At 39.5% G+C, this 11,029-nt stretch overlaps 1 protein-coding gene across 2 annotated transcripts in view; it reads right to left on the bottom strand.

Annotated features, from left to right (window-relative positions):
- Positions 1-10,613, bottom strand: part of LOC308087341 (globoside alpha-1,3-N-acetylgalactosaminyltransferase 1-like) — a 20,046-nt gene extending 9,433 nt beyond the window's left edge. Inside the window, exons 1-6 of one of the 2 annotated variants that reach the window (XM_080431121.1) lie at positions 10,544-10,613; positions 9,308-9,380; positions 5,720-5,764; positions 4,466-4,594; positions 1,284-1,316; positions 643-777 (exon numbers count right to left, since the gene is read on the bottom strand). In XM_080431121.1, coding sequence (XP_080287247.1) covers positions 643-777; positions 1,284-1,316; positions 4,466-4,594; positions 5,720-5,764; positions 9,308-9,372 — 407 coding nt within the window. In that variant the 5' untranslated portion in view covers positions 9,373-9,380; positions 10,544-10,613. Of the gene's footprint in view, positions 1-642; positions 778-1,283; positions 1,317-4,465; positions 4,595-5,719; positions 5,765-9,307; positions 9,381-10,451 lie in introns of both variants that reach the window. The other variant, XM_080431122.1, reaches the window with a different exon arrangement.
- Positions 10,614-11,029: the final 416 nt, after the last annotated feature.

Genomic DNA, 11,029 nt, shown 5'->3' with positions numbered 1-11,029 from the left:
TGTAAGAATGTACAAACATTCCTGTGTCAAACCTTCCATGTTTCAACTCTGTACTGAAAATCCTGAAATCTTTGCACACGTCTCTCTGCTAATACACCAGATGTTGTTGTTGTCAATGAAGGCTCCAGATCATTTTCCATTCTTGAAATGGCCTGCACCTTTAAAGCTTTTATGACTAACGTCATTAAATACCGGCCGCTCCTCCATACCATGACAGAGGTGCATTATACAGTAGGTGCAATCTACTTGTGTTTATCTTCGGCGGCCTATGTACATAGGTTGGTTGTAAGAGGCTTCCAACAACTTGGGATACCAAAAAAAGCAGCTTAACGGCTTGTAAAATGTTGCGCAATCTCCTCTATTATTGGTAGCTACCAAATATGGTGAAGACGCTGTTACTTGTACCCCTGAAGGGTGTTTGGGTATTTGTCCAAGATTCGCTGACTGTACAACAGAAATACTGCAACTTGTAAATATTTGTGTCCTTATATTGTCCTTATGTGGACATAAATAAATTATTAAACATGTCTGTGTGTGTGTGTGTGTGTGTGTGTGTGTGTGTGTGTGTGTGTGTGTGTGTGTGTGTGTGTGTGTGTGTGTGTGTGTGTGTGTGTGTGTGTGTGTGTGTGTGTGTGTACCCACTTGCCAACTGCAAACACAACAACTGCAATCCTGGGGTCCATTTTCTTGTAGATGGCGTCTATGACCACGGGATCAAACGTTCCTTCCCAAACCAGAGGAACATTCCAGTTGGTGACTGAGTTGACGTCTCTTCTCCTGTTGAGACACATTAAACAGTCGTATCAAGACCTGAGTTTAAATCCACTCACATTGAGAGTAAACACAATGTCACATATTATACCATGTTTGTTTTTTTAGAATAAATACAAACACTGGATGTAACTATTGTGAAGACTGACATTTGAAACATTTCTAAATAGTCTTCCAATGACTTCAAACTGTGCAAATAATAATTTAACATTTTAGCAATAAACGTCTACTAAAGCCTTGAATGTATGTCTGCCTATATATATAATGTTGGTAGTGATTGGCACCAAGAATCACCCACAATGTTATCTATGTTGCTAACCAACACCTAGCATAGCATCGGGAACTTCAATATGTTCTAAAAGGGGAGTTCCAAATTAGACCATGTTGTAATATAACACATGTATCATTGACCTTAGCTTTGGCATTATGTTTTGCAGTGCAATGCCTTGACATACTTCTGGAGAGTCTTGTTATAATAATAACCTCAGTAGGAATATTTCTGCTTAACTTACCCCAGCATTGCTCTTGGCTGAGGGTATTTAAGTCTGTAAAGATCAAGAATAATGTTAGGATTAAATAACAACATTTCTCCAGCATATACCTATACCAATCGCGAACCAGGCCCAACTGACTACTGATCAGACAGAATCACATGCAGGACTAGGCAGGACCAAAATGAAAATGACTTTATGACTTAGGAAAAAGGCTGAGGGGATTATAGTACAGAACCAGGGCCGTGCAGAGAGTGCTGAACGGGCAGGTGCTCAAAATGTCCACGAAAGGGCACATATGCGCACGCCGATTTTTGTGGTGGTCTTTTTGTGGGTGTCTCTTCCTGTCCTCAAGTATGGCTTGTCATATACTGACCAATATAAGTATCTTGGATTGACATTGGATGAGCACATGACATTTAATGATGCTGTGGGTGTCCTAGCTCAGTCAGCGGGCAGGGCACTGGGCTCTGTCATGAACAAAGTTAAACACTGTGGTAATTTAGGATTCAACACCTATACACAACTCTACGAATCAGGGGTATGTTCAGTGTCTGACTATGCTTCTGGGGTTTGGGGTTTCCGGGAACATACAAGTTGTAACACTGTGCATCATAGAGCTATTAGATCCTTTTTGGGAGTCCATAAATTGACTCCAGTGTTGGCAATTAACGGGGATATGGGATGGGAACCTCCAAGCATCAGACACAAATGTGAAATGGTTCGGCTTTGGAATAGGCTTGTGAAGATGTCTGACCAGAGACTGACAAAAAAGATTTTTAACTGGGATTTTAGATTTGGTCACTCTTGGACAAAATAATTGAGATCTTTATTTTATTCAAATGATTTGTTTTTTATTTTTCAAAATAAGTTAATATGTGACGTTCACAAAATTAGAAGTACAATGTTTTCCAGATATAAAGAGCAATGGTGTATTGATAGATGGTATAAGCCCAAGTTACGAACCTATTGTCTCATAAAAGACAGATACATTGTAGAACCGTATGTAAAGTATAATTTAAGCAAAAGGCAACGATCTCTATGTGCACAAATACGGTCAGGAACACTACCATTGGCTCTGGAGACTGGCAGGTTTAATGCCACTCCAGAGGAAGAGAGATATTGTATGTTTTGTGAACTTGGGGAAATTGAAAATGAGGTACACTTTTTGTTTTATTGCTCAAAGTATGATGATATAAGAGAGATATTTGTTAATAAGATGTCTTCTATTTGTGAAAATTTCCTTGAGTTGGATGATTATGAAAAATTTGAGTTATGTTTTGTTAAAGGAGCTTTTGTTGTGGCAGACTTTATTTGTCAAGCTTGGGAGAGAAGACAGAACAGTCTGTATAATTCTGAGGTATAATTCTGAGATGTAATTGAATGTACTACGTGAAATACATTGTAAAACATGCTATAAACGTAAAATGGTGTCTTATAAACCCATGAGGGTTGGGCGCTTTGTGTGCAGGACACAGAAATAAAATTATCTATCTATCTATCTATGGCCCTTTTGCTTCTGCGATGTAAGATGAAAGCACTGTCTGTACTGATAAGACCCAATTATTGAAATCCCAAACATGGAATATACTTGGACCATGCCACATTCAATGCCTGTCTCAGGAATGCCACCTGCCAGTATACAGTGGATAACCTCCCAGTCTCCAGGTTTTTGAAAGTATAGCTACCACTTTAACCCTGACATCCCAATTTTGGGCATGTCATTATAGGCTAAAAAGATCAGAACATTACTGATCTACAAGCTCACAACATGCTGTGATGTGTTGTGCAATAGGCCTACTGAAAATCTCCTGCAACTCATGTAATGAGCATGTTACTTTACAAGTCACCAAAGTTATTCAAACGCATTTTTATATGTTTCTACATTATAATGAAAAATGTGCCTCGGACATAGACATGTCTTGCCACGGACATGTTTGTCCGTGTACGGACATGTCGATGACCCCTGGGAGGGCACTTGACATCACTGCATCAGGTGAAAAGTGAGACTAAAACTGACTGTCTGATGGCAGCTAGCTCATTTAAATTATAATTATAAATAATGATTATGATAGTGAAATTATAATTATTTGTCAAATGTTCGTCTTACAAAATATACATATATATATATATTTTTTAAATGCCCCCCCCCCCCCCCCTCTGCACGTGCCTGTACAGAACCGAGAGACAACCGGACAGAATGACAGGGAGGCGAACAGAGAGAATGACAACTGGAGAATCAGACAGATAACTAGCAGACCAAGAATTACATACACGATGAATTATACAGTCAATAGACAGAGAGCCGGACAGAGAGACAAACATGCTATCAACAGACTGAGAAGCGGATTAACACAGGGTCAGGTATAGACAAGAGAGAAAGACTGAGAAGACAAATGGAGAAGAAACACTGAAACTAACGGACAGATGGACAGACAAGAGAGACAAGCAGACAGACACAAAGGAAGGCAAACCAAGAGACCAAAGCTTGACTGACATTGGTAATGCACTAGGCAGGTGGACAAACAAGTGGTCTGAAATAACGAATGGCAGGTAAATAAAAGAGGTACACTGGACCGTAACGAAGACAGACTGGCTGATAGGCTAGCAGACAGACAGATAGGAAGACAGGCAGACAAATAGGCAGGCAGGGCAGTCGACTAGGCTAGATTGTGGACAACTGGGTACCTTGAAAAAGAGTGGTACGTTACAGAGCAGAACAGTTTTTTTTATCAAAGCAATAAAACAAAAAGATGTGTACGGCACTGTTTCCCAAACAGTGGGTCGGGACCCGTTGTGGGTCGAGGATATATTTTCATGGGTCGTGACTCACGAGTGAATGTAAAGATTTCCACAAAAGTTCATACATTTTCATGAGTTGAAAACAACTCTTCAAAAATAAATTCATGAATAAAACAAAATATTATCAGAAAAATTCCCTAAATTAGAAAACAAATGTTTAAGTAGTAGTGAAAATAGCAAATCTGCAAGCTCGCAACGCTGCGCAAAGCAACGCGCGGTGAGCTTGCAGATCTGCTATTTTCACTAGTTTAGGTCCCGGGCAAACATCTGATTTCTCTTTTGGGCCTTGAGCTAAAAGGTTATTGGGAACCACTGGTCTACATACAGTATGTTCAGGTGGAAAAAGCACATGTCAAAAATACGGAAGGGAATTTCAAGGAGCTAAAAGTCAGAACACTCACCCTTCTGGTGCAACCATATCTTTGTCTGTCCATTTACGACTGGAGGTTTCATTTTTATGATCTTTCTCTTTCTCAGCTTCATAATCTTTCTCTTTCTCAGCTTTAGGAGGACTGACAGTGTTGCAAAAGCTTCAGGGAGAAATGCACACATACAGAGGTATGAGTATAGTGACACATACACAGAGATAAGTACTATTTGCTCTACAAATTGGACAACTACAGCGTCTGTTCATATCCTATGTAGCCAATTCATATCACATGTTTGTTTGCTTATCCAACCATGGGGATGTTTAAGAGTCCAAAGACGAATGCTGGGTCACATAGCCCTAGGGTAGCCATATTTAATCACCCAAAAAACGTAAAATAGTATTTTATCATCACTTTAATCAAATTACTAGATTAACATTGCTGTAATTGAGGAACTGCCCCTGCAAGTGGTTGTTTGAAAACACAGCAGGTAGGTGCTCCCATGGTCGCTAGTACTCGCTACTTCTAGCCTTATTATTACATTAAATTACATTACATTACGGTAATTTAGCAGACGCTTTTATCCAAAGCGACTTACAATAGTGCATTCAACATAGGTAGGGAACGAAACTACTAATCACCAGAAGTATTAAGTGCATTCTCTTCTAAAACAACCAACTAAGAGTATACCTAGCGCTAAAGTAAAAGTGCAATATATCAGCTACCTACTTTCATAAACAGATGAGACAGAATAGGAAAATCAAATGAGCAAGAGCTAAAACAAATAAGTGTATCGAATAAACAAGATCCAATAAGTAGGCAAGGGAGGAAGGACAGTGTTTCCTGAAGAGGTGGGTTTTCAGCCTGCGGCATATTATTATGCAGCCATTCTGTCAACCACCAAAGGTGGGTATTTTCCGACCTGTGCTTTGTTTCTTTAGACCGGATGAACTCCAGTGTCTCCTCAGGCCATTATTTTTTTCTTTCACTTTCTTGTCCTTCTTTTTTTTCTCTTAGAATGTAATCGTAATACTCAGAGGTGGGCAGGCCATGAACTTTACCCCTGTGAGTTTGTTTGGTGGCTGACTTTCGTCCATGTTTGACCTGTTGCATTTCCTCACATTGCCAGTTTAGCACAAGTTGGCACTTAAGCTATGCTTTTTGGTCCGCTGTCGTATTATCCATAGGGAAGATATGCATGGCTTTAGCTTGAGCTGCCACATAACCACTGAGGAAGATATGTTAAATTCCATAACACCATTTAAAGACAATCAGAAAAGATCTCACCTTAATGACACATCTCCGTACCAAGTATAGTAGATAAAAAAGATCCTATGCAACAGAGAAGTCAAAAGATAAAGCAAGTTAGGACCGACACAACTGGAAAGACATTCATAGAAATGAACGCTGTATACAATACAGTCCTCAGTCACCTACAACCTGTGGGATCGTTATAATAATTAAAGGATAGCCAACGGTCTATTTCTTTTCACATTTGGTTCCATCGACAACATAATCCATCATCGTCAAAAACAAGACAGGATCTAATAATGTTGTGTCTTCCCGTGCAATCTGTAGCTATGGATAGCAATGTGACTGGGTGTACAGTATGGCAGCATCAGCTGAGTAGTGATGTTCATAATACAGCATCTTGAACAATGCCTACACATCAGAATCTGAATCAGAGAAGAGCAGAATCAGCTTTATTGTCAGATCACAGGCGTAAAAGAGATTTTTTTGTGCAAGCTCTCAACATTGCAGTTGCAGGAGGAGAGTTAGAATGGGGAAGAGAGGAACGGAACACTGAACAAGTCAAATAACAGGAAAGCACGGACAAATTAAATATACAATGTCCAATAAACATACTGTAAGGTGCAGGATTATAAATGAGCAATGGATGGATGGCACTACAGAAGGCAGAAATGCTTATTGTACAGATGGAAAGCGTACAAACTTGGCAGCAGGTATATAAAATCACAGTTTTATGTGCATGGTAAAAGTGTCTTGGTTAAAGATTAGAAACAGAGCATAACGTCGCTGTCTGGCAGAAACCAGCTAACTCAAATTTTCAGCTATTTTTTCATAAATCAGTGCTATTGAACACCCTTTACGTCTGTGTGTTGGTTAAAAAAATATTGAACCAATGAAAAGTATTAAAACGTGCTTCTGACAAAACCAGCTAACTCCATTGGATCCTCAAACTTTCTGCTAGACCAGCTAACTCCACCAAAGGGGGGTGGAGTTAGCTGGTTTTGCTGACTCCAGGCTCCACCCCTTTTTGACCTCCAACCTCATTGTGAGCTTGGAGGTCCATTCAGCTGTTCTTATCAATGATGAACAAAACCTCCTAACTCCACTTTTTGTTTTGTTTTTTCATTTCCTGAAAAATGAACATTTTGGAGTTAGCTGATTTCTTCCCGACAGCAGAGATGAGGTATAAGATATCATCAAATAGCAGCTGGTATAAGATCACGGTTTTATGTGCATGGTGGTGTGGTTAAAGTAAAAAAAAAAGGAGCAATACAAAGCTGTGGGTATTTAGTCCTCATAGGATGAAGACACTGGAGCACACATATCTTCATCAGAGTCCAAACAAATGACTTAGAGATAGATAGATGTTTGTTCAGTTACCAGGTAAATAGCCTCTGCATCCAATGAAGCATGTCATGTTTGCATCCTTGTTAGCCTCTGCTTCCAATGAAACATTAGTCATGTTTGCAGTCTTGTTTGCTGATGAAAGATCTTTGTTTTCCACTTCCAGTGCCTTCTTCCTGGTTAGTCATACAGGGAAGTCACCAGTGACAGCAGTGACACCAGTGACATACTGTAGGACCCTAGGAGAGCATTGGTGTAGCAGCATCAGCTGAGCTGTGTAGTTAGCTGTGATTGGTCAACTTGTATTTTGACATACAGATGGTCTACTCAGGGGACATACATAAAGACCAACTCTGTTCTAGCTGGCCTCTTCTGTGTCATGGTGTTTAAAAAAAGGACGTGCGTCAAAACACACAAAGTGGCCGGGCCAGATTTCATTCCAGGGCGTGCGATCATCACGTACGCATGCTGGTCGGTGTATTCAATGGGCATTATTCAACCAATCCCTTTCGTTAGTCCCCTCCTGCTTCAGGCTATCCACCATTGTTCCAGTGCCAAAAACGCAAGGATGATACCTTGCCCCATAGATTCATAAGGATAATAAACTATATGACTTTACGCCATAGATTATTAAAGACCTCAGCCACCCCAACCATAGACTGTTTCAGCTGCTACCGCATGGCAAGCCGTAATGCAGCCTCAAGGCCCAGACCAGCAGGCTCCAGGATGGCTTTTTCCACCAGAGAACCAGGCTTATGCTTATATGGCTTACACAAACACACTCATAGGCAGCTGTAGTGTGTATACATAATCACATCACACGCAAAAAGGCAAGTGCTCTTATTAAGAAAATGTATTAAGGCAAAACCTACTGCTTTGTATATGCTGGACATGCTTTCCACCTGCACCAGAAGCATTTCTGCCTTCCGTAGTGCCATCCTGTATACTGGACTGCGTATGTTTGATTTGACTGCCTTCCTGTTATTTGACGTTCTCCTCTTATTCTCTCTTTCCCTGTTACTTACTCTTCCTGTGACTGCAATATTGAGAGATTGCACAAAATCACCTTGTTACATTTAAAGGGTTAGTTCAGATTTTTTGAGTATTTTCTGTAGGATTAATGTAGTGGTTGCAACGGTATTAATTGATTGCCCGAGTCCCGTGGTCAGAGTTATGGTCTGGTTCTGATGAATATGAAGTAGTTCCGGTAGATTAGTAGATTTGGTGGGGGCCGCTCATTAAAAATAAATTCATAAAAAAAACTAGCGTCATTTGTATTGTTGACCTATTTCTACCATATAGAGCAGGTTTCGTTCAATTTCGATCCCTCTGTCACATGGTACTATTTTTTGTGTCATATATTTTGTGCGTGAGTAGGCTGCCGCGGCGTAGTGATTCTGGACACAAACATTAGTACCATGTGACAGAGGGGTCGAAATTGAATGAAACCTGCACTATATGGTAGAAATAGGTCAACAATACAAATGATGCTAGTTTTTTTTATTAATTTATTTTTAATGAGCGGCCCCCACCAAATCTACTAATCTACCGGAACTACTTATTTATCAGAACCGGACCATAACTCTGACCACAGGATTCGGGCAATCAATGAATACCTTTGCAACCACTACATTAATGGCAAGTATTTCCTACAGAAAATATTTTAAAAATCTGAACTAACCCTTTAAGGCAAGGCAAGGCAAGGCAATTTTATTTCTATAGCACAATTCAACAACAACGCAATTCAATGTGAGAACATCAAGCAAAGGAAACACAATAATACAATGACATTAGGATGCATAAAACAAAAGAGGTATAACACATACAACATTGCAGTGCAAAAGAGAAAGAAAAAGAAAAGTTACTCAATCAAAGGCAGCAGCGAACAGAAAGGTCTTTAGTTGTTTTAAAATAATAAGAGTGGCAGCAGACCTGTAACAATAAAGCTGATTCACACACACACACACACACACACACACACACACACACACACACACACACACACACACACACACACACACACACACACACACACACACACACACACACACACACACACACACACACACACACACACACACACACACACACACACTGAAACCACAAGCTTATAGAAACCTATTAGCCTATTGTGTAGAATAAGACATGAGGGCCTAATACGTAATAATGACAAAATACAAAACAAATAAGTTACTAATACTCATGCTGACAAGCAACTACTGTAAAATTAATGTGTTACAAGTGTAACATGGATAGCACATAATGAAATAGAAGTCTTACCCCATAAATATGACAATAAATGTCAATAGTGAGTAAAGCTGTTTCTGAGACAGGCCTGACATCATAGTATAGCCTGAAGGAAGACATACCGTGTGAAATATGTATTGTTCCTTAAGAACCTTAAGCACCTTAAGAAACACGTTACTATACCTGCGGCTACTTTTCTTTCCTCCTGCATATGATGCTAATGTCTAAAATAACATGTGCACATAACATGTGCACACTAACATGTGCACATGTGCTAATGGTCTAAATATCATGTACCTGCTTTCACATACACTATCTGTAGAAACTATGTACATATCTGTATTTCTCTTCTATTTCTCTTATTAATCTTTATTTAACCTGTTTTGCATCTCTTTCCCTTTGCTGTCACTATACCGCTGTCCTCTCTCTTCTCCCGGAATAGTACAAAACGAAACAAAATAAATATTCCTTCTTTACTTCTTTACACATTGTAACCTTGTAATGTCACATAAAACTCTTCTGATTCTGATCTGATTCTGATGATGTAACTGAATAAAACAAACGAGCGATGTAACTAAACTAAACAAATTATGATTTATTCTCCTTTGCCTTTAGTATCAGTTGTCCTATTTAACACCACCACCTGAGAGAGACCAAAGCTCACCTACATTACAAAACACAACAGATCTATTATAAACTAAGTTAAAGGTAGGGTAAGTGATTTACTTTGGTTAAAATAAATGTTAAATAGCTGTATATTGTGATAGTACTCATTGTTATAGAGTGTTTGTTCAGTAAAAGGAGTCTCCCATGTCTCTCCAGCTCTTTATTAAGCAGAAAATGCATTTTCAGTGCTCTGTCACTCCTGATGGGCTTAATAAATGTTGTCACCTACTTGAAAATGCATTATATTCTGTTTACTAAAGAGCTGGAGAGACCCCTGTGACCAAACAAATGCTCTGTAGCAATGATTACTATCAGAATATAGGAGGCTACTTTAACCTTTTTAACAAACAAATTATAATTACCAAAAAATATCACTTACCCTACCTTTAAATAATGTTTTTGTAATATAATAATTGGTGCACAAACTGGTTAGACTTTCATAGAGTCAGCCACCTGTGCCCGGTTCAGCATGGAGATGTTTTGCATGTTAAATTGCCTGTCAAATGCTCACCTCCTTGTCTCTCTATCAGTAGCACTGAAGCACAAAGGTTAAAAAAAGAAAGACTATTCTAAAAATGAATGTTTAAATTGTTGAACTACTACCTGTAGCCAGTGGCCGCTCTATTCAGGGTTAATAGGTGGTGACTGATTCACAGGCATGCTGGAGTGACTACGGACGCTCAGGGGGCTGTTCTGATTTGAATGCTGGCCAATCGATGTGAGCGCCTTTCACAGCTCCACGACCAAACCAATAATACCAGTAGATCCTGCTGAGTGACTATACGTCCACGCAAGTGGCATGAACAAAATGCCATTTCTCACAGGCAGGTAATAATGTATTCTTTCACCATCATAACTTGATGCAAATCTATTTCTTTGTTGTGTTTGTTTTGGGGTTTTCCCCCACGGTTCAGTTTTTACTGGTTGTACTATTTCTGAATGCAGTCCTTTCTAATCAGCTAGTAGGACAAATGCACCTTAGTGCTATAAAGCACACATAGCCTTGTGACAGAGGAGGAGCTTCACAGGAACCTGTAACAAAGCAGCACATGACAATGATGCAGCACTAAAAGACTCAAATATCAACAA

The sequence above is a fragment of the Gymnoscopelus braueri genome (assembly GCF_963280865.1).
Source record: "Gymnoscopelus braueri genome assembly, chromosome: 1".
NCBI lineage: Eukaryota > Metazoa > Chordata > Actinopteri > Myctophiformes > Myctophidae > Gymnoscopelus > Gymnoscopelus braueri.
This window is presented reverse-complemented; position numbering and strand designations above follow the sequence as displayed.